The sequence below is a fragment of the Oncorhynchus masou genome, chromosome 12 (assembly GCF_036934945.1).
Source record: "Oncorhynchus masou masou isolate Uvic2021 chromosome 12, UVic_Omas_1.1, whole genome shotgun sequence".
In the NCBI taxonomy this organism is placed as follows: Eukaryota; Metazoa; Chordata; class Actinopteri; order Salmoniformes; family Salmonidae; genus Oncorhynchus; species Oncorhynchus masou.
In genome coordinates this window covers 16025989-16049848 of record NC_088223.1, presented here as the reverse complement: position 1 = coordinate 16049848, position 23860 = coordinate 16025989, and the positions used below count along the sequence as shown (strand labels likewise).

The 23860-nt window shown below is 44.7% G+C and overlaps 1 protein-coding gene across 1 annotated transcript in view; it reads left to right on the top strand.

The window, feature by feature from the left end:
- The first annotated feature begins 277 nt into the window (after nt 1–277).
- The window catches only part of LOC135549587 (collagen alpha-2(IX) chain-like), a 37619-nt gene continuing 14036 nt past the window's right edge, over nt 278–23860 (top strand). The window contains exons 1-21 of the mRNA XM_064979682.1: nt 278–577; nt 1997–2071; nt 3785–3820; nt 3914–3976; nt 4724–4777; nt 7377–7412; nt 9496–9519; nt 10851–10904; nt 11037–11090; nt 11983–12033; nt 12763–12819; nt 12998–13051; nt 15194–15247; nt 15427–15480; nt 17222–17275; nt 17365–17418; nt 17525–17578; nt 18453–18506; nt 19188–19241; nt 20576–20620; nt 21093–21146. Coding sequence (XP_064835754.1) covers nt 506–577; nt 1997–2071; nt 3785–3820; nt 3914–3976; nt 4724–4777; nt 7377–7412; nt 9496–9519; nt 10851–10904; nt 11037–11090; nt 11983–12033; nt 12763–12819; nt 12998–13051; nt 15194–15247; nt 15427–15480; nt 17222–17275; nt 17365–17418; nt 17525–17578; nt 18453–18506; nt 19188–19241; nt 20576–20620; nt 21093–21146 — 1107 coding nt within the window. The 5' untranslated portion in view covers nt 278–505. The remainder of the gene's footprint in view (nt 578–1996; nt 2072–3784; nt 3821–3913; nt 3977–4723; nt 4778–7376; nt 7413–9495; nt 9520–10850; nt 10905–11036; nt 11091–11982; nt 12034–12762; nt 12820–12997; nt 13052–15193; nt 15248–15426; nt 15481–17221; nt 17276–17364; nt 17419–17524; nt 17579–18452; nt 18507–19187; nt 19242–20575; nt 20621–21092; nt 21147–23860) is intronic.

Here is a 23860-nt window from a genome sequence, read left to right as displayed (position 1 = left end):
GTGTGTGTGTCTCTCTCTCTCTCTCTCTCTGTGTCTCTGTGTGTATGTGTGTGTCTCTCTCTATCTGTGTGTGTGTCTCTCTCTGTATGTGTGTCTTTCTGTGTGTGTGTCTCTCTGTGTATGTGTGTGTGTGTGTCTTTCTGTGTATGTGTGTGTGTGTGTCTCTGTCTGTGTGTGTGTGTGTGTGTGTGTGTGTGTCTCTGCGTGGTGTGTATGTTTCGGTGTGTGTCTCTGTGTTGGTGTAGGGGGCTTTCAGGAAGTCCTATGTCCACTGGTGCAGGCTGTAGGGCTGGGTTACACCTCTCTCTCATCCCACCCATCCCTCCATCCAACCATTCCTTGACACTACTTTTTGTAGGTGAAATTTTTGGGGCTGCGCACATTCCCCTTTGGATTCCTTACCATTTCTGTCCCCGGCTTGAAGGAGAGGACAGGGGAGAGGGAGAAAGCGATAGAAGAGAGGATTTAGTACTGAAGAGAGAGAGTGGGAGAGGAGAGAGGGATCATGTCTGGACTCTCGGCAGTGTTGAAGAGCTGGGTCATCCTGCAGACTCTGTGCCTGGCTCTGGCCCAAGTGGTGAGTGGAGTGGACAGGGGAGGTTAGGACTGTACCCACATTAGGGTGGCTCTGGCTGGCGTATGGTGGGAGAGGGGTCCCCTGAAGAGAGGGATTGGGGGTGGAGGTAAAGGGGGTTGCTAGGGGAACTGCTGTGCTTGCTTTGGTTTTGTTGTCACACTGGCTGGTGGTGGTTGGATAACAACATTTTGGAATTGGGTTGTTTCAGAAGAATGAACGATCAGAATGGTGTTTCAGAGCTTGAGTGTTTCATCATCGTCATCGTCATTGTGATGAGGAGTCTAGAGCTGGATGAAGATCAGCTGTGAACTGTGTGTGTTGTGTAATGTGGCAGTGTACATGTATCTTCCTACTTTGGACTATGGTCCTTGATTCTGTGGATAGTGATTCTTCCTGAATATGGATGAAGAATGGAACTGTCTCCTTTTTCATATGGATGGATATTCCTGAACAAAAGTTGGAGTGCAAACACAACATGGACCAAATTGGAGATTCAGGAGAGAACCATAGAGGTATAGATTCAAAACTGGAATTCGGCTGGACACACACACACAGGCCGTGTATTCAAGACACCCAGTCTCTTTACCACTATTCAAACACACATACCACACGCGGAATGACGGACCTGATGATACCCTCCATCAAATCACACCCACCTGCTATCCAATAGAAAGTCACCAGTGGATCCATCTGAACAAACAGGATCCTTGTGTGGAATCCCAGCCTTTTATTCTGAAGGATTGGCACTTCTGGAATACATTTCTACACTGCATGAGGATTCTGTGTTGTGACTGGTTGAAGCGGATTGAAATTGATTTAAGAAAGCTGCGTTCCCAAAAGAAGGGGATGGGATGGGAGAGGGTCTTGGTAGACATTCCCAGCCTCATGACAAATACAGGATGTGGGAGGATTTTCACTTCCATATCAGAAAGAGAACCTCATTCATCAATCCTATTTTTTCTCATGAGCTCTGGATAGTTTTATAAATGTTTTTAAATCGTTCCATATAGGCTACCAGTGGTATTGGATTTGAATTGGTGTTACATGGTTTATGTAAAAATGTGAGGGGTAGGGGTGATGTTTCTAGGTGATTCAATTACTTTGTGTTTATGATGATTTGTCTTGTTTATAGGATTTTATTCACATGAAGTGTGATTGATGTATGATGACACTTGATAATGTGTGATTGCCCCACATTGTTGTTCCTTCATCAATTAGCACCTGCTCCAAAACTAGCCATGTCTCCATTATCAAAAAGTTTACAATAAAATGGCACAAAAATCCCAAAACTTGCCAGTATGACAATAACAGGTATCCAATTGAATGAATGCCAAGAAGTGATACATTCTAAGCCCAAATAGTTCTCTAAAAAACCTTTGCACATTTCTAAACCTTCCATTTTGTTCTAATTTCTTCCAGAACGGTCCTCCAGGACCTCAAGGCAATCCCGGTCCGCCCGGTCCCTCTGGCACCCCCGGGTCTGATGGCATTGATGTGAGTATCCCCTCCGCCTCGCCCAGTGCCAACAAGTTGTCACAAAGACAGGCATTGTACCTAAGAGCACGCTGTGGTAGTAATGCGGTTGTACCACCAGAGGGCGGCACAAAAGAGCTCTGTTTCCCACAGTGAGAGAGGTCTTTGAGTCGGGAGCTTTCCCTCCATCCCAAGAGAGGGGTTTGGGCTAATATCGCGCTAATGTGATACCTTTGAGGTATTCTCAGTCTAAGCAAAGCCAGGTTCTGAAAACATGTTGAGAATACAGAATTAGACCATGAATGGAGAAGGAAAACCCCTAATGTGTGAGCCTCATCCTGTATAATTCAAAAGGAATGTGATGTGACAAGGTAGGATTGTATCCAATGCGATTAGTAGGAGAGATGTTTCTCCCCCAAAGCCACATACTGTTAACGTGAATGGTTTAGGATATGTCAATGCCCTCGCTGAGTTGGACATAGGAGCTCATTCTCTTCCCTACTAATGGAAGGCTATGGACTGGCAGGTTAATGTTTGATGGGAATATGGATCACCTCTTCTGGGTTGGAACTTGGAATGGAAACGGCCCCAGGGTCATACATTTATCTGCTATGATATGTGATGTCCCCAAAGGGTGGGCTGGAATGGGAGTGCTGTGAAACCCAATTCTGATCAACAGCAGCTGGCTGCAGATAAATCCCAAAAAGTTGTTCACTCCCCCGTGCCCTTATTCACTCTCCGTTGCAGACTTGAGTGGGTCAGGTGTCAGCAATAGCTCCACCTCGTTTCCACTATATTTACCTACCTTGTCCTATCATGATTGGAAAGGTCCCTAACTCCACCTTGAGGGCGGAGTAACTATGAGCTGTCAGTCATGGCTGGATGTTAAAATAAACATTTTCACCCATCCTCCTCTCCACGTGTGACAAACTGACCCTTGCAGATATGTGGGGTGAACTGGATTGGTGAATACGCAAAAGGTTGATGTCACTACCTAGGATGCAACTCAATAGTCTAAAGTGGCTTCCTCTCCTTGTCTCCCCTCCTTGTCTCCTCTCCTTACATTATCTGTCTTATCCCTGACTTGAAACATTGGCTAGATGGCAGCCATGTGGGGGTTGCCTACTCGGAATTTGATTTCACTTGTCCAGCACTTAAAGTAAAAGTTTGTTCTGATTGAGGAAAGGAGATTAGGTAAGGAAGTAACTCTGGGATATTAAGATGCAGCCATAGCCTTCTGGTAGGGTCAGTGGAGGTTCCACCAATCCCTCAAGATCAACAATCAACAATCAAGGATTCTATTCAATCTGTATCGCTGAAGAAATGTAAAGGTCATTTACAATTGAGCCAACATATGTAGTGCTTACTGTGACTGCAGTGGCATAGGTAGCCTAGTGTGTTGGGTCAGCAACCGCAAGGTTGCTAGATCAAATCCCTGAGCTGTAAAAGTCTGTTGTTCTGAACCTGAACAAGACAGTTAACCCACTGTTCCTAGGCTGTCATTGCAAATAAGAATTTGTTCTTAACTGACTTGCCTAGTTAAATAAAAAATGCAGGAACATTTCATTCACACTGTAATGCTGAACTTCGATACAGATTGAATAGAGCCCAAAGACTTCAACATCTTCTACATAAACTGATATTCATTCATCAATTTCTAAAAGTAGCTAACATACAACGTATGAACAAATTGTTAACATCATGTCTCTCATTTTGGTTCCTCTCTCTTCACAGGGGGAAAAGGGACCTCCTGGGCCTTCTGGCCCACCAGTAAGTTACTGCATGTTCAAGGGTGTTCATGCACCTTACTCAACATCTCTGATGTGTGTGTATACCTGACCATGGCTGTGTGTCTGTTTGTAGGGGTTGAAGGGGGACCCAGGTGAGCCTGGTCCAGATGGACCTCCCGGAGAGAACGGCATCGACGTAAGTCTTCTATCTATTAGATGCGGAGTGTGTGAGAGAGCTGAAAAAGGATGAGTTTGTGAAGAAGAACAAGAGAAACAAGAGAAAAATAGAGAGAGAGAAAGAGAGAAAAAGAAAGAGAGAGAGAGAGAGAGAGAAAGAGAGAAAGAGAAAGAGAGAGAGAGAGAGAGAGAGAGAGAGGGAGAGAGAGAAAGAGAGAAAGTGTGTGTGTGTTTCAAATTAAATCAAATTTTATTTGTCACATACACATGGTTAGCAGATGTTAATGCGAGTGTAGCGGAAATGCTTGTGCTTCTAGTTCCGACCATGCAGTGAGTGTGTTTGTGTGTGAGTGTGTTTGTGTGTTTGTGTGTTTGTGTGTGCTTGGAGAAACCTCCAGGAAAGAAAAGCATTAATGTAAATCCTGATGCATTAATATATTTTAAACAAGCTAGAAAGACTGAGCTTCATGTTGTAATGAATGAAGGTGGCTGCTTTGAGTAAACTGCTTCGCTCTAACCAAGGGACTGGGAAGTCAATCTGCTCGTCCCACAGTCACACGCTGAGAGACATTCCACAGGGATTTGTTTTCCTGCTGATTATCTGGACGTGTCAAATCCAATCAGACCACTGTTCCACTGTTATAATGGGAATGTAGGTCTCACGCAGCAATCCCTACCTGCACTTGTTGTATGAGACTAATTCCAAATGAATATTTTTGTTTCTTCTTTATCCTCGCTCTCTCTCTTCATCACTCCGTCTCTACAGGGTTTGATGGGACCAAAGGGAGACGTCGGCCCTATCGGGAACCCTGGACCTAAAGTAAGATGGCGCATTTCAATAGTCTAAAGCAATGATTGTCAAATTTGGGTCACGGCTCGGTAGTTTCTGAGTAAAACGTTTTTTAAATATTTTTTTAATTTTAATTTTAATTTTATTTTAACTTAAACCAGTTAGTTTATTTATCTTAAACCAGTTAGAAAGCATGTAGAACGTATAATGAACCTACATTTTAAAATGGTTTTATCTCTGAACTATTTTCCTTCAATCTAAGTATTTTCAATGTAGAGTTATTAGCAGCGCTATATAGCAGATCGGGCTGATTTACTGGTCTCAAACCAGTGAGCTTACCAACATTCTTCATCAACAATATGAGCAATATGGAGTTATTGACAATTAAAAAGGTAGGAATGTTGTTCCCTTGTCATATAATTGCTACTGTCAATATAGCATGTATTTTTCCAGATAGCATTTCAGCAAAACAATATTAGGATGTGAATATTGAGTCACGACTGAGAACCTTGTTTAACTTTGGTTTTAATGCAAAGCCAGTTGAGAAACACTTGGCTATATATTGTGTCTATATTGTTTCTGGTGCTGAACTCCCTGTGTCTATCCAGTCAGAAGGGTAGAGCCCTGTCCTACAGCTGGGCCCGCTGAGGTCCCTGTGTCTATCCAGTCAGAAGGGTAGAGCCCTGTCCTACAGCTGGGCCTGCTGAGGTCCCTGTGTCTATCCAGTCAGAAGAGTAGAGCCCTGTCCTACAGCTGGGCCCGCTGAGGTCCCTGTGTCTATCCAGTCAGAAGGGTAGAGCTCTGTCCTACAGCTGGGCCCACTGAGGTCCCTGTGTCTATCCAGTCAGAAGGGTAGAGCCCTGTCCTACAGCTGGGCCCGCTGAGGTCCCTGTGTCTATCCAGTCAGAAGGGTAGAGCCCTGTCCTACAGCTGGGCCTGCTGAGGTCCCTGTGTCTATCCAGTCAGAAGGGTAGAGCCCTGTCCTACAGCTGGGCCTGCTGAGGTCCCTGTGTCTATCCAGTCAGAAGGGTAGAGCCCTGTCCTACAGCTGGGCCCGCTGAGCTCCCTGTGTCTATCCAGTCAGAAGGGTAGAGCCCTGTCCTACAGCTGGGCCCGCTGAGGTCCCTGTGTCTATCCAGTCAGAAGAGTAGAGCCCTGTCCTACAGCTGGGCCCGCTGAGGTCCCTGTGTCTATCCAGTCAGAAGGGTAGAGCCCTGTCCTACAGCTGGGCCCGCTGAGCTCCCTGTGTCTATCCAGTCAGAAGGGTAGAGCCCTGTCCTACAGCTGGGCCCGCTGAGGTCCCTGTGTCTATCCAGTCAGAAGGGTAGAGCCCTGTCCTACAGCTGGGCCCGCTAAGGTCCCTGTGTCTATCCAGTCAGAAGAGTAGAGCCCTGTCCTACAGCCGGGCCCGCTGAGGTCCCTGTGTCTATCCAGTCAGAAGGGTAGAGCCCTGTCCTACAGCTGGGCCCGCTGAGGTCCCTGTGTCTATCCAGTCAGAAGGGTAGAGCCCTGTCCTACAGCTGGGCCCGCTGAGGTCCCTGTGTCTATCCAGTCAGAAGGGTAGAGCCCTGTCCTACAGCTGGGCCCGCTGAGGTCCCTGTGTCTATCCAGTCAGAAGGGTAGAGCCCTGTCCTACAGCTGGGCCCGCTGAGGTCCCTGTGTCTATCCAGTCAGAAGAGTAGAGCCCTGTCCTACAGCTGGGCCTGCTGAGGTCCCTGTGTCTATCCAGTCAGAAGGGTAGAGCCCTGTCCTACAGCTGGGCCCGCTGAGGTCCCTGTGTCTATCCAGTCAGAAGGGTAGAGCCCTGTCCTACAGCTGGGCCCGCTGAGGTCCCTGTGTCTATCCAGTCAGAAGAGTAGAGCCCTGTCCTACAGCTGGGCCTGCTGAGGTCCCTGTGTCTATCCAGTCAGAAGGGTAGAGCCCTGTCCTACAGCTGGGCCTGCTGAGGTCCCTGTGTCTATCCAGTCAGAAGGGTAGAGCCCTGTCCTACAGCTGGGCCTGCTGAGGTCCCTGTGTCTATCCAGTCAGAAGAGTAGAGCCCTGTCCTACAGCTGGGCCTGCTGAGGTCCCTGTGTCTATCCAGTCAGAAGGGTAGAGCCCTGTCCTACAGCTGGGCCCGCTGAGGTCCCTGAGATAGAACACCAAATCCCAGAAGTCCCTTGGAGTGTCTCTGTTGACAGAGAAATGGAATGTTGGATGTAGGAATGTTGTTCCCTTGCCATATAATTGCTACATTTACTATCAATATAGCATCAAAAAATTGTTTTCCAAGTTGCATTTTGGTAAAAATAAATTGAGAAGCGACTATTTTACTAAGACTGGTTCGATTTGAGTCCTGTGTTAAAACCAGTTGAGGCCCACTGGTCTAAAGTGCCTTCCTTCTTTTCCTCATGGACACCTTTTCTGAATCCTCTCTTTGCTCTGCTCTGGTTGATTGAAAACGCACCAGAAGTGAACTGGAATGACATCTAGACTACTAGCCGAGGTGCCAGTCTGTTTCAGAACTTAACAACACTAACGTTGTGTTACCAAAGCACCAACAGGCTGTCAACCAGCTCATAGTCATCAGCAGTTGGATGTCTGGAGTGAACTGTGAGAGAATAAACCCTCATGTTGTTGTTTTCTACAGGGCCAGCCTGGACCTGGTGGTGAACCTGGACCCACTGTAAGTAGTAACAGGCTCAACAGAACCTGAGCACTGTTCAGTACAGACTACATATAACCTGATCACTACAAAACCACAGGGACTAATCCTCTGTCATAAATAGGGCCCAGGGTTTTCCCGGGGGGTGGGGGGGGGACTGTCATCACAGCTTTTGGCAGCTGATTCTACAATCACTAGCCTCTTCCACCAGTCATGTACAGTCAACCTGGTCTCAGAGCATTTGGTATTATATGTTACACTTTGTATGGTATGTATTAATTAGTGGTTCTCCATCACCCACTTTGTATGATATGCTGCAACTTAAAATTTGCATTATATGTTATGAATTTGCAAAACTTACAATATGTTACAAATTTGCAAAACTTGATATGTTATGAATTCTAGCTAGGCGGCTAGGTGGCTAACATTAGCTAGCTCGCTAGGGTTAGGGGTTAGGGGTAAGTGTAGGAGTTAGGTTAAAGGGTTAAGGTTAGGGTTAGGGTTAGGTGAAGGGTTAACTAACATGCTATGTGGTTGCAAAGTAGCTAAAAAGTAGTAAGTAGTTGAAAAGTTGCTTATTAGCTCAAATCAAATCAAATTGTATTTGTCACATGCGCCGAATACAACTGCTGTGGACCTTACCGTGAAATGCTTTACTTACAAGCCCTTAACCAACAGTGCAGTTCAAGAAGAGTTAAGAAAATATTTACCAAATAAACTAAAGTAAAAAATCAAAAAAATCAATAAAAGTAACATTATAAGATAACAATAACGAGGCTATATACAGGGGGCACTGGTACTGAATCAATATGCAGGGGTGCAGGCCAGTTGAGGTCATTTGTACATATAGGTAGGGGTAAAGGGACTATGCATATAGCTGTTAATGAGCATTTTGGACGAAGACTTGGCGCTCCTGTACCGCTTGCCGTGTGGAAGCAGAGAGAACAGTCTATGACTTGGGTGACTGGAGTATTTGACAACATTTTGGGCCTTCCTCTGACACTGCCTAGTATATAGGTCTGGATGGCAGGAAGCTTGGCTCCAGTGATGTACTGGGCTGTTCACACTACCCTCTGTAGCGCCTTAAGGTCAGATACCAAGTAGTTGCCATACCAGGCGGTGATGCAACCGGTCAGGATGCTCTCGATGGTGCAGCTGTAGAACTTTTTTGCGGATTTAGGGACCCATTCCAAATATTTTCATTCTCCTGAGGGGAAAAGGTGTTGTTGTGCCCTCAACTGTCTTTGTATGTTTGAACCATGATAGTTTGTTGGTGATGTGGACACCAAGGAACTTGAAACTCTCTACCCGCTCCACTACAGCCCTTCCAGGTTAATGGGGGCTTGTTCGGAACAGGGAGTACAGGAGGAGACTAAGCAAAATGCTAAAGTTGTCCGTGATCAGATTCAAACTCGCAACTTTTGGGTTGCAAGATGTTCGCGTTGTACGCCCACCCATCCACCTCGACGAACCACCCTTCTTTCATTTAAGCTTTAAGTAACCATCTGTCTTATGTAACCATACCAAATATAACATATCATACTAAGTGCAGTGTCTCGGATTTACATACAGAACAATACGAAATGCTTTAGGACTAGGTTGGTATAGTGGGTTCAAGAACTCTGATACAGCCAGTCTGTTCTTCTAATGTTTTGGAGTCAGGGTAATCTGATCCTGGATCTGTGGTTAAGAATGAAGTCTTTCTCGCAGGTTGAGGAAGACTACATGTAGTTACAGCAGAATACCACTAGGTGGTGGTATGTAGCTATATTTGACCGACTACTCGACAAACTACATTGACAGAGTGGAGTCTGTCAGTGATATGCATGGGTGAATCACTGAATTACGTTCATTTCTTTGTTTATATTTCATTTCATCACTTATTATGACACATTGAACACACATTGATTGTCTCAGTCAGGGTTAGCTTGATGCTTGCTGTCTGTATTGTGTTCTGCCTCCGTAGACACAGATGCTCTTAATTGAAATAACAGAAGATAATTGTTTAAATAAATCATACATGACTCATTATGCACATTTGTTTGTGATTATACGATTATACTTAGATTTAACCAATCTCTAATCCCCCTCTCCCTCCCTGTAGGGACCCGGACTGCCTGGACTGGCTGTAAGTCAGTATTTTTTGATTATAAAGAATTAAAGTCTTAAACTAGATATTATTCTGAACTGAATTACACTGCTGTGTTTCCTCTTCTACCCAAAGGATAAATATCCTCCTCTCTATCTATCTATCTATCTATCTATCTATCTATCTATCTATCTATCTATCTATCTATCTATCTATCTATCTATCTATCTATCTATCTATCTATCTATCTATCTATCTCCCAGTAGATATGGGAGTTTATCAAAATTGGATTTGTTTTCGAATACTTTGTGGATCTGTGTAATCTGAGGGAAATATGTTTCTCTAATATGGTCATACATTGGGCAGGAGGTTAGGAAATGCAGCTCAGTTTCCACCTCATTTTGTGGGCAGTGAGCACATAGCCTGTCTTCTCTTGAGAGCCATGTCTGCCTACGGCGGCCTTTCTCAATAGCAAGGCTATGCTCACTAAGTCTGTACATAGTCAAAGCTTTCCTTAAGCTTTGGTCAGTTACAGTGGTCAGGTATTCTGCCGCTGTGTACTCTCTGTTTAGGGCCAAATAGCATTCGAGTCTGCTCTGTTTTTTTGGTAATTCTTTCCAATGTGTCTAGTAATTATCTTTTGTTTCTCATGATTTGTTTGGGTCTAATTGTGTTGCTGTCCTGGGTCTCTGTGGGGTGTGTTTGTGTTTGTGAATAGAGCCCCACGACCAGCTTGCTTAGTCGGCTCTTCTCCATGTTCATTTCTCTTTAGGTGATGGCTTTGTTATGGAAGGTTTGGGAATCACTTCTTTTTAGATGGTTGTAGAATTTTAAAGGATTTTGAAAATTTGTTCTACATTGTACACAGAGGATATTTTTGCAGAATTCTGCATGCAGAGTCTAAATTTGGTGTTTGTCCCATTTTTTTTAATTATTGGTTGGTGAGCGGACCCCAGACCTCACAACCATAAAGGGCAATGGGTTCTATAACTGATTCAAGTATTTTTAGCCAGATCCTAATTGGTATGTTGAATTTTATGTTCCTTTTGATGGCATAGAATGCCCTTCTTGCCTTGTTTCTCAGATCGTTCACAGCTTTGTGAAAGTTACCTGTGGCGCTGATGTTTAGGCCAAGGTATGTATAGTTTGTGATCTAGGGCAACGGTGTCTAGATGGAATTTGTTTTCGTGGTCCTGGCGACTGGACCTTTTTTGGTACACTGTTATTTTTGTCTTACTGAGATTTACTGTTAGGGTCCAGGACTGACATAATCTGTGCTCTCTCTCCCTCCCTCTCTCTCTCTCTCTCTCTCCCTCCTCTCTCTCTCTCTCTCTCTCTCTCTCTCTCTCTCTCTCTCTCTCTCTCTTTAGGGAGCCCCAGGCCCAATCGGCCTTCCCGGTGAGATTGGACAGACTGGACCTACGGTAAGACCCTCACCATTGTTGTCGAAGAAGACCGTTGTTGTCTTATGTCTGATAGCACACGTTATGTAATATGTTAGATACTCTTTATCTCTCATCTAATTCCCATCCTCGTTTTCCTCCCTCTTCTCTCAGGGCATATTGGGAGAACCTGGACCTCCAGGAATTCCAGGACCCCCAGGAAAACCAGTATGTTTACATCTCGAATCAGCAAGAAACCAGTAAATAAACACTTAGAACTAGTAAATACCAGTAAGTACACACCTAAAACCAGCAACAACCCAGTAAACAAACATCTAGTATTAGTAAAAACCAGCAAGGACACACCTAGCACTAGAAACCAGCTACTTAAAATCACCAAGAAACCAGGAAAATGTAGTAAGAAACCAGTAACTTAACGCAAAATAACAACGTTTAGTTACAAGCAAGAAACCAGTGTTCCAGCAATAACCCAGTAATCCCAGTCCAGATGCCCACCACATTCTCAGTGTAGCAGAGCAGCTCAATGCAACATCAACTCGACATTGTGCAGTGTGTGTATCTTAGCTCCCCAGTCTATTCTACAAGGTATACGGTATCTCTCTCCATGAGGGATTTCAGGTGGGGAGCAGCCTCATAGAGTGATGCTCCCAGCCATGGGGAGTCTATTTGTTTTGGTTTACCGGTGTTGCAGAGTAAATATATTCTCATTAGATCTGTCTCCCCTGTCTCATCTCACTGCTCCCTGCATACCTCAGCCCAGGGAGGCATGCTTTACTCTAATTCAGTATACACACACTCAGAACAGCTGCACCAGCACTGTGTTAAACAAACTATCTGTTCTCCTTCCACTTTCTTTCTTTCTTTCTTTCTTTTTTAAACATTATTTCTTTCTTTCTTTCTTTTTTAAATATTATTTCTTTCTTTCTTTCTTTTTTAAATATTATTTCTTTCTTTCTTTTTTAAATATTATTTCTTTCTTTCTTTTCTAAATTTTCTTTCTTTCTTTCTTTTTTACATTTTCTTTCTTTCTTTCTTTTTTGAATGTTCTTTCTTTCTTTCTTTCTTTCTTTCTTTCTCCCCCTTCTCAATCTGTCTCCAGGGTCCTCCAGGGAAGTTCTTGCGAGATGAGGAGGGCAGTGCAGACCTCCAGGTAAGATCCCTCCACACCTCCACCCATCCTCATCGTTTATCTCTTCTCTTCCTTGCCCCTTGGATAGCTCCTTTCCCCTGGCTTAATACCTTACAGTTGACCCTAATTAAGCCTTACAAAGCAGTAACTCCTAGCCCAAAGCCTATAGGATCCATCCTCAAACCTAGAGCTCCTGGCAATCTGGTTGTAGCTTGTGATATATAGACACAGAACTTTCCGGTACGCTGTCACTAAACCCCTATCGGTACAAGTCCTAAGTCAAGTCCTATGCTGAGTGCCCAACATAGGGGAGATAAATCCCTATCTCCCATTAGAGATAGGGGCCTTGTCACTGAGACGGTTTACGCTCTTGCTCTCATCCCTCTCTCTCCTTTCATCTAACACCAAAAGAGGATTCCCAATCCTCCTTCGATCCCCCCTCTCCCTTCATTCATGTCCCTCTTTCATCCCTCCCTTAGTCTTCTCCTTAATCCAAGTCCCTCATAATGTGATGCCCTGCTGGGGATTTGACACCCATAGAAAAAGAGAGTCAGCACACTGATCAATTGGCCACTTTGTTTGTTTTTGGCTGAGAAACAGACTCAATTATACTTGGAATTTTACTTTGGTGTTCTTCTCACTCTCCTCCCCCCCTCGACCCTTCATCCTCTCTCTCTCTCTCTCTCTCTCTCTCTCTCTCTCTCTCTCTCTCTCTCTCTCTCTCTCTCTCTCACCCCTCTCTCTCCATAGTGTCCAATCAACTGCCCAGCAGGGCCTAAGGGTCCCCAGGGTCTGCAGGGGGTCAAGGTATGTGAGTCCTCATCATGAGAAAAACTAGATATTTACCCATCAAGACCTGAAATAAGGTTATTCTGTCATCTGTGTACAGTATTCCTGTCGGTGGAGTTGTAATTTATCAACTGAATAAATAGTTCATGATTGATTGATTGTTATATCTGTAAACTAACTAACTGTTCTGTTCTAGGGACACAAAGGTCGTGCTGGTGTGCTGGGAGAGCCTGGCAGCATTGGGAAACTGGTGAGTTCTAAATAGTCTGTCTATCTGACCGGCTGACTGTCTGTTTCTTTATGTTTCAGTCTATCTGTGTTTTGATCCGGGATCTATCTGAAGCATTTATATTTGAAAACAATATCTTACAATACTTCAGGGGTGTGAAAAGCAGTCTTTTTCATGCTTCCAATAAAACACACACACATGACCAGTAGATGAAGCAGGCTTAGCGCTAATGAGGCACGACTGGTACTAATCTGGGTGTGATTAGTCAGGCCTGGCCCGGGCAGCCAGGCATCACGCAGCGAACCCAGATGAAAGGGATGGTTGAGAGCCAGGTACATGTGGAGTGGATAAGAGAGTAGGTGTTAGAGTGGCCAACTCGGCCTGAAGCATTAAGCATAACTAATGAGCCCCAGTAGTACCTGAGACACTCTTTCAGCCAGGAAGGTTTAGCACCTGATCTGCACTCTGCCTGTCTGACTGACTGACTGACTGTCTGTCTGTCTCAGTCTGGCTATGCTGATCACAGCTCAGTTAGACAAAGACACTCCCTGGCCATCACACAGAGAACACTCCCTGGCAATCACACAGAGAACACTCCCTGGCAATCACACAGAGAACACTCCCTGACCATCACACAGATAACACTGCCTGGCCATCATACAGAGAACACTCCCTGGCCATCATACAGAGAACACTCCCTGGCCATCATACAGAGAACACTACCGGGCCATCATACAGAGTACACTCCCTGGTCATCACACAGAGAACACTCCCTGGTATCACACAGAGAACACTCCCTGGCCATCATACAGAGAACACTCCCTGGCCATCATACAGAGAACACTACCTGGCCATCACACAGAGAACACTCCCTGGTATCACACAGAGAACACTCCCTGGTATCACACAGAGAACACTCCCTGGTATCACACAGAGAACACTCCCTGGTATCACACAGAGTAGACTTCCTGGCCATCATACAGAGTACACTCCCTGGTCATCATACAGAGAACACTCCCTGGTCATCATACAGAGTACACTCCCTGGTCATCATACAGAGAACACTCCCTGGTCATTATACAGAGTACACTCCCTGGTCATCATACAGAGAACACTCCCTGGTATCACACAGAGTACACTCCCTGGTCATCATACAGAGTACACTCCCTGGTCATCATACAGAGAACACTCCCTGGTCATCATACAGAGTACACTCCCTGGTATCACACAGAGTAGACTTCCTGGCCATCATACTGAGAACACTCCCTGGTCATCATACAGAGTACACTCCCTGGTCATCATACAGAGAACACTACCTGGCCATCATACAGAGTACACTCCCTGGTCATCACACAGAGAACACTCCCTGGTCATCATACAGAGTACACTCCCTGGTCATCATACAGAGTACACTCCCTGGTATCACACAGAGTACACTCCCTGGTCATCATACAGAGAACACTCCCTGGTATCACACAGAGTACACTCCCTGGTCATCATACAGAGTGCACTCCCTGGTCATCATACAGAGTACACTCCCTGGTCATCATACAGAGAACACTACCTGGCCATCATACAGAGTACACTCCCTGGTCATCACACAGAGAACACTCCCTGGTCATCATACAGAGTACACTCCCTGGTCATCATACAGAGTACACTCCCTGGTATCACACAGAGAACACTCCCTGGTCATCATACAGAGTACACTCCCTGGTATCACACAGAGTACACTCCCTGGTCATCATACAGAGAACACTCCCTGGTATCACACAGAGTACACTCCCTGGTCATCATACAGAGTGCACTCCCTGGTCATCATACAGAGAACACTCCCTGGCCAACCCTACAGAGTACACTCCCTGGCCATCATACAGAGAACACTCCCTGGCCATCATACAGAGAACACTCCCTGGCCATCATACAGAGAACACTTTATTCTACTGTCTTCAGTTGGCTGTTATTTACTGAGGAGTTAGAGAGTAGCATAAGTTACAGCTCACGATAGATACATGCATGAAATGTTATTGTCACACGTTTAATTTATTTCTGTCTCTCATTGTCTGTCTGTCTGTCTGTCTGTCTGTCTGTCTGTCTGTCTGTCTGTCTGTCTGTCTGTCTGTCTGTCTGTCTGTCTCTCTCTTTTTTTTCTCTCTTTCTCAGGGTATGAAGGGAGAGGTCGGCATCTCTGGTGAGCAGGGAATCCCAGGACCCCCGGTAATGACCTTTATTTATGTTAACAATGTTATGTATACATTATAGTACAGCAATATGGTCAGAGCACATATGTTGTTAGAATGTTGTGAGAATAAAACACAGATGTGAAGTCGTTTTTACTCGCGCAACGTTGACAGAACGTCCTTTATTTCAACTCTCGCTTTCTCTCCATCTCATAGGGTCCTATGGGATTGAGGGGTTACCCAGGAATGATGGGCCCCAAGGCAGAGGCGGTAAGTTACAACACACCTCTCTACCTCCTTTACCACACTATCTCCATCCACCACATCCCCTCCTCCACTGGTTTCTTTCTATCTGCACTATAAACACTACCTGTTACCTTCTAAGGGGACATTTGGAAAGAATCCAAAATCTCTCTTTTCTCTCACTCAATCCCTCCCTGTCTCTCTTTCTTTTCTCTCATGTGCTCTCTCTCTCTCTCTCTCTCTCTCTCTCTCTCTCTCTCTTGCTTTCTCTAATGAGAACGGGTTGTATGGGACCACTGTTCCTCCATCTGTAGTTAATGATCCAGGAAGGCCATCCATCTTAGCATTAGCATTAGCTGTGTTAGTCAAGTTTGCGCCCAGGCTAGGTGCCAAGCAGAATGCCTGGCTGTTGGTGTGTAGCGCTAAGTGCAAATCATCCTTTTATCACAGTGGTTAGGATCTTTGCACTCGTTAGCATGCCCCATAGACACGGAAGGAAATTATAATAAATCAAAGAGCAGCAACTTCTGAAGATGTGTTACACTTGCCAAACTACCACAATCTTCTTCTGAAAGATAGACATAGACTACCTTCCGACATAGACTACCTTCCGACATAGACTACCTTCCGACATAGACTACCTTCAGAACACAGTCTAACTTCAGAACACAGTCTACCTTCAGAACACAGTCTACCTTCAGAACACAGTCTACCTTCAGAACACAGTCTACCTTCCGACACAGTCTACCTTCAGAACACAGTCTACCTTCCGACATAGACTAACTTCAGACACAGTCTACCTTCAGAACACAGTCTACCTTCAGAACACAGTCTACATTCACACACAGTCTACCTTCAGACACAGCTTACCAAACCCTGTGGAACTATGTAGGCTGTATTGTAACTTCAGAGATTCTTGTAAGAGTAGACACACACAAGTGACTAGCCATTTATTTATTTATTTATATAGCCCTTCGTACATCAGCTGATATCTCAAAGTGCTGTACAGAAACCCAGCCTAAAACCCCAAACAGCAAGCAATGCAGGTGTAGAAGCACGGTGGCTCGGAAAAACTCCAGAGAAAGGCCAAATCCTAGGAAGAAACCTAGAGAGGAACCAGGCTATGTGGGGTGGCCAGTCCTCTTCTGGCTGTGCCGGGTGGAGATTATAACAGAACATGGCCAAGATGTTCAAATGTTCATAAATGACCATCATGGCCCAACAATAATAAGGCAGAACAGTTGAAACTGGAGCAGCACCATGGCCAGGTGACTGGGGACAGCAAGGAGTCATCATGTTAGGTAGTCTTGAGGCATGGTCCTAGGGCTCAGGTCCTCTGAGAAAGAGAAAGAAAGAGAGAAAGAGAGAATTAGAGAGAGCACACTTAAATTCACACAGGACACCGAATAGGACAGGAGAAGTACTCCAGATATAACAAACTGACCCTAGCTCCCCGACACATAAACTACTGCAGCATAAATACTGGAGGCTGAGACAGGAGGGGTCAGGAGACACTGTGGCCCCATCCGAGGACACCCCCGGACAGGGCCAAACAGGAAAGATATAACCCCACCCACTTTGCCAAAGCACAGCCCCCACACCACTAGAGGGATATCTTCAACCATCAACTTACCATCCTGAGACAAGACCGAGTATAGCCCACAAAGACCTCCGCTACGGCACAACCCAAGGGGGGGTTGCCTTTCATCTACTTCCTGAAATGCTAATGAGCAGGAAGTGACTAATTCTCATTTCCTATCTCTCGCAGGGCCCTCGTGGTTACAAGGGCATCAATGGACCAGTTGGCCAACCTGGACCCCCAGTAAGTATCCAGGAGACTGATATTTGACATTGTGAGTTGATGGGTCTAATTGATCAATCTGATCAGAAGTGTTTCTCTCTCCTCTGTAGGGTGAGGAGGGACCTCAGGGACCACCTGGAGAGGCTGGGGAGAAAGGAGATTTAGTGAGTATTTAACAGCTATCCATCTTCTCATCAGTGTCCAACTTAATCACACGGATTATGATGATTATGATAGAGGTGTTGTTGATGAAGATAATGTTTCTTACAGGGTGGTCGAGGTATCAAGGGCCCACAAGGAGCCGTTGGCAAGAAGGGAGAGAACGTGAGTGAACAAACACACTTCTATAATCACAATATGGTCTGGTATCTTCTGTTACTACAATATAACACAGTCTGCTGTTCACAATATGGTCTGGTATCTTCTGTTTCTACAATATAACACAGTCTGCTGTTCACACTATGGTCTGGTATCTTCTGTTACTACAATATAACACAGTCTACTGTTCACACTATGTTCTGGTATCTTCTGTTTCTACAATATAACACAGTCTGCTGTTCACACTATGTTCTGGTATCTTCTGTTACTACAATATAACACAGTCTGCTGTTCACACTATGTTCTGGTATCTTCTGTTACTACAATATAACACAGTCTACTGTTCACACTATGTTCTGGTATCTTCTGTTTCTACAATATAACACAGTCTGCTATTCACACTATGTTCTGGTATCTGCTATCACTACAATATAACACAGTCTGCTGTTCACACTATGTTCTGGTATCTGCTATCACTACAATATAACACAGTCTGCTGTTCACACTATGTTCTGGTATCTGCTATCACTACAATATAACACAGTCTGCTGTTCACACTATGTTCTGGTATCTGCTATCACTACAATATAACACAGTCTGCTGTTCACACTATGTTCTGATATCTTCTGTTGCTACAATATAACACATTCTCCTGTTCGCACTATGTTCTGGTATCTTCTGTTACTACAATATAACAGTCTGCTGTTCACACTCTGTTCTGGTATCTTCTGTTACTACAATATAACAGTCTGCTGTTCACACTATGTTCTGTTATCTTCTACTACTACAATATAACACACATATCTACTGTGTAGTAATAACAGTGTTGGAGATATGGTTAGGCATACAGTATCATGTTTACTCATGTCTGGTGTTTCAGGGTCTGCCTGGTATCGATGGAAAGGATGGCACTCCTGGCATCCCTGGAATCAAGGTAAGGCCTGGCGTATATTTAATCTATGCACCTGTTCCTGTATCCTACCTGGATTGTTGGTGATGATGGTGATGGTGATGATGATAGTGAGGATGATGATAATGCTGTTTATCATAGTGATGATAGTGATGATGATGATGATAATGATGAGGATGATGTTGATGATAATGATGATGTTGGTGATAATGATAATGATGATAGTGGTGATAATGATTATGATGATGATGATGATGCTGTTGATGATAGTGATGATGATACTGTTGATGATAGTGATGGTAATCATGATGATGATGATGATGCTGTTGATGATAGTGATGATGATACTGTTGATGATAGTGATGGTAATCATGATGATGATGATGATGCTGTTGATGATAGTTATGATGATAGTGATGATGATGATGATGATAGTGGTGATAATGATTATGATGATGATGATGCTGTTGATGATAGTGATGGTAATCCTGATGATGATTATGATTGTGATGATGGTGGTGTTGATGACATTTATGATAGTGATGATGATGATGATAGTGGTGATAGTGATGATGATGATTATGATGATGATGATGATACTGTTGATGATAGTGATGGTAATCATGATGATGATGATGGTGGTGTTGATGATAGTTATGATGATAGTGATGATAATGATGAGTCTCTTCTTCTTCTTCTCTACAGGGTGCCCCAGGGCAGGCTGGGAGGCCTGGTGGTCCCGGTCACCAGGGAACAGCAGTTAGTAACACATTTAGTATCAACTGTATGTGTACGCATGTGTGTGTGTGCATGTGTGAGTGTGTGTACATTGCAGTGTGTTTGTGAGAGAAAGAGAGAGAGAGACCACCATCTAATATCCACTATAATTATCCCATCATTATTTATGATTATGTGAGAGAGAGAGAGTGAGAGAGAGAGAGAGAGAGAGATTAACCTCAGTTAGTCCATGTAAACAAGCTTTAAACCCTCATTGTTGCCCAAAACACGCAAAGGGTCTTCTCACCACCATAAATCACCCCCCACCTGCACAGAAACCCAAAAAACAGAAAGAACAATGTTTTGCTGTGAATTATGTGTGTGTGTGTGTGTGTGTGTGTGTGTGTGTGTGTGTGTGTGTTTTCTGGGCAAGTGTCCAGCTTGACTCTTAGACTCAAGCCATTTTGGAATTTAAACCACCTTGAAATTGCTGCTTCTCTCCACCAGTGGGCGATTCCTTATAACAAGTGTGTGTATGTGTGTGTGTGTGTGTCTGTGTGGTGTGTGTGTCTGTGTGGTGTGTGTGTGTGTGCCTGTGTGGTGTGTGTGTGTGTGTGTGTGTGTGTGTGTCTGTGTGGTGTGTGTGTCTGTGTGGTGTGTTTGTGTGTGAGAGAGACAGAAAGGTAATGAGAGTGGGATTTCAATGATACACACTATCAAAGTGTGACATTAACACAGCCACACTTTTAACACTGGCTCTGAGTTTATCACCTACTTAGCCACATACAGGCACATGCACACGCAAACACACACGCACGCACGCACACACACACACACACACACACACACACACACACACACACACACACACACACACACACACACACACACACACACACACACACACACACACACACACACACACACACACACACACACACACACACACACACACACACACACACTCCGTTCACCGTCAGACTATGATCTTTAAAATCTTTAAAAAAAACACACATTAGTCCAACACACACACACACACAGACACTAAAACACACACACACACACACACACACACACACACACACACACACACACACACACACACACACACACACACACACACACACACACACACACACACACACACACACACACACACACACACACACACACACCATTGTCTCCAGGCAGACCAGGTGCTCCCTGTGAATGCAGATTAGTGAGATAACGAGGCAGTATACTCACAACACGGCTAGCTACATGTACATGAAAACCTTCAAGACAGTCACCTGTAAAGTAGAAACATAGAATAAGGGGTCACTTAGAAGTCCTTTATTTGACCTTTGACCTACTCTTTGGCCTTGTCTCACTCATAGGGTTTGCCTGGCAGCCCCGGAACCAAGGGTGGACCTGGAGGCAAGGTAAGGCTGTGACCGTCTCCCCCCTGTTTTGTTGTCCTACTGCTTCAGCACAATAATACAGAACAATACAAACTAAAACACAAACTAAGACAAAGGAAGCTACTCCCTCAACTGATAACGGCAGGTAGCCTAGTGGTTAGAGGGGCGGCAGGTAACCTAGTGGTTAAAGGGGCGGCAGGTAGCCTAGTGGTTAGAGGGGCGGCAGGTAACCTAGTGGTTAGAGGGGCGGCAGGTAACCTAGTGGTTAGAGGGGCGGCAGGTAGCCTAGTGGTTAGAGCGTTGGATTTGTAACCGAAAGGTTGCAAGATTGAATCCCTGAGCTGACAAGGTAAACATCTGTTGCTCTGCCCCTGAACAAGGCAGTTAACCAACTGTTCCTCGGCTATCATTGAAAATAAGAGTTTGTTCCTAGTTGACTTGCCTAGTTAAATAAAGGTTAAAAAAGACAACTTCATGTTCTGTTTCCTTTCAGGGAGAGCCTGGTCCCAGAGGTCATGTTGGAATGTCTGGTGCCCCAGGACCTCAGGTAGGCCACCTGCCCATATGTAGTATATGTTCGTTTTCCACACACCAGACTGACTACAGATTGTTATTGTGACTGTTGTTAACCTCTCGCTCAACTCAAATCAATTCAAGGGGCTTTATTTGCATTGGAAACATATGTTTACATTGCCAAAGCAACTGAAGTAGATAATAAACAAAAGTGAAATAAACAATAAAAATGAACGGTAAACTTTAGACTCACGGAAGTTCCAAAAGAATAAAGACATTTCAAATGTCATATTATGTAAATATACAGTGTTGTAATGATGTGTAAATGGTTAGAGTACAAAAGAGAAAATAAATAAGAATCAATATCGGTTGTATTGACAATGGTGTTTGTTCTTCACTGGTTGCCCTTTTCTTGTGGCAACAGGTCACAACCCTTGCTGCTGTGAGGGCACACTGTGCTATTTCACCCAGTAGATATGGGAGTTAATCAAAATTGCGTTTGTTTTCAATTCAAATCAAATCAAAGTTTATTTGTCACGTGTGCCGAATACAACAGGTGTAGACCTTAGAGTGAAATGCTTACATACAGGCTCTAACCAATAGTGCAAAAAAGTTTTAGGTGAACAATAGGTAATTAAAGAAATAAAACAACAGTAAAAATACTAAATACAGTAGCGAGGCTATAAAAGAAGGGAGGCTACATGCAAACACCGGTTAGTCAGGCTGATTGATGTATTATGTACATGTAGATTTGGTAAAGTGACTATGCATATATGTGGAACAGAGAGTAGCAGTAGTGTAAAGTGGGGTTGGCGGGTGGTGGGTGGCAGGTGGCGGGACACAATGCAGATAGCCCGGTTAGCCAATGTGCGGGAGCACTTGTTGGACGTTCCAATTGAAGTAGTATGTACATGAATGTATAGTTAAAGTGTATATGCATACATGATAAACAGAGAGTAGCAGCTGCGTAAAAAGAGGGGTTGGGGGGGCACACAACGCAAATAGTCTGGGTAGCCATTTGATTACCTGTTCAAGAGTCTTATGGCTTGGGGGTAAAAACTGTTGAGAAGCCTTTTTGTCCTAGACTTGGCACTCCAGTACTGCTTGCCAAGCGGTAGAAGAGAGAACAGTCTATGACTGGGGTGGCTGGGGTCTTTGACAATTTGTAGGGCCTTCCTCTGACACCGCCTGGTGTAGAGGTCCTGGATGGCAGGCAGCTTAGCACCAGTGATGTACTGGGCCGTACCCACTACCCACTACCCTCTGTAGTGCCTTGCGGTTGGAGGCTGAGCAATTGCCATACCAGGATGCTCTCGATATTGCAGCTGTAGAATGTTTTGAGGATCACAGGACCCATGCCAAATCTTTTTAGTTTCCTGAGGGGGAATAGGCTCTTCCCGACTGTCTTGGTGTGTTTGGACCGTTCTAGTTTGTTGTTGATGTAGACACCAAGGAACTTGAAGCTCTCAACCTGCTCTACTACAGCCCCGTCGATGAGAATGGGGACGTGCTCGGTCCTCCTTTTCCTGTAGTCCACAATCATCTTCTTTGTCTTGGTTACGTTGAGGGATAGGTTGTTATTTTGGCACCACCCGGCCAGGTCTCTGACCTCCTCCCTATAGGCAGTCTCGTCGTTGTCGGTGATCAGGCCAACCACTGTTGTGTCGTCTGAAAATGTAATGATGGTGTTGGAGTCATGCCTGGCCATGCAGTCTTGGTGAACAGGGAGTACAAGAGGGGACTGAGTACGCACCCCTGGGGAGCTCCAGTGTTGAGGATCAGCGTGGCAGATGTGTTGCTTTGTGGATCTGTGTAATCTGATGGAAATATGTGTCTCTAATATGGCCATACATTTGTCAGGAGGTTAGGAAGGGCAGCTCAGTTTCCACCTCATTTTTTGGGCAGTGTGCACATAGCCTGTCTTCTCTGGAGAGCCAGGTCTGCCCCCCGCAGCCTTTCTCAATAGCAAGGCTATGCTCACTGAGTGTCATGCCCTTACCTTAGAGAGCCTTTTTATTTCTCTATTTGGTTAGGTCAGGGTGTGATTTGGGTGGGCATTCTAGTTTGTCTGTTTCTTTGTTGGCCGGGTGTGATTCCCAATCAGAGGCAGCTGTCTATCGTTGTCTCTGATTGGGAATCATACTTAGGCAGCCTTTTTTCCCACCTGTGTTTGTGGGTAATTATTTATTTTCTGTGAGTGTTTGTGTGCGCCACGGTTGCGTCACGTTCGGTTTCTGTTTACCTGTTTTTTGTGAAAGTTTCACTCCAATTAAAGATGTGGAATTACATGCACGCTGAGCCTTGGCTAATTTATGACAGGGAGTTTGAAGACAGCGAGCGTGACACTGAGTCTGTACATAGTCAAAGCATTCCTTAAGTTTGGGTCAGACACTGTGGTCAGGTATTATTCCACTGTGTTCTCTGTTTAGGGCCAAATAGCATTCTAGTTTGCTCTGTTTTTGGGGAGAATTCTTTCCAATGTGTCAAGTAATTCTCTTTATGTTTCTCATGATTTGCTTGGGTCTAATTGTGCTGCTGTCCTGGTGCTCTGTGGGGTGTGTTTGTGTTTGTGTTTGTGAATAGAGCCCCAGGACCAGCTTGCTTGTTCACGCTACACGTTCCCCAAGGGCACCCCCCCCCCCGCTCAACTCAAAAGGTGGCGAACAGAATGCAAAAATATTCTTAGAAATATTTAACCTTCACACATTAACAAGTCCAATAGCTCAAATGAAAGATAAACACCTTGTT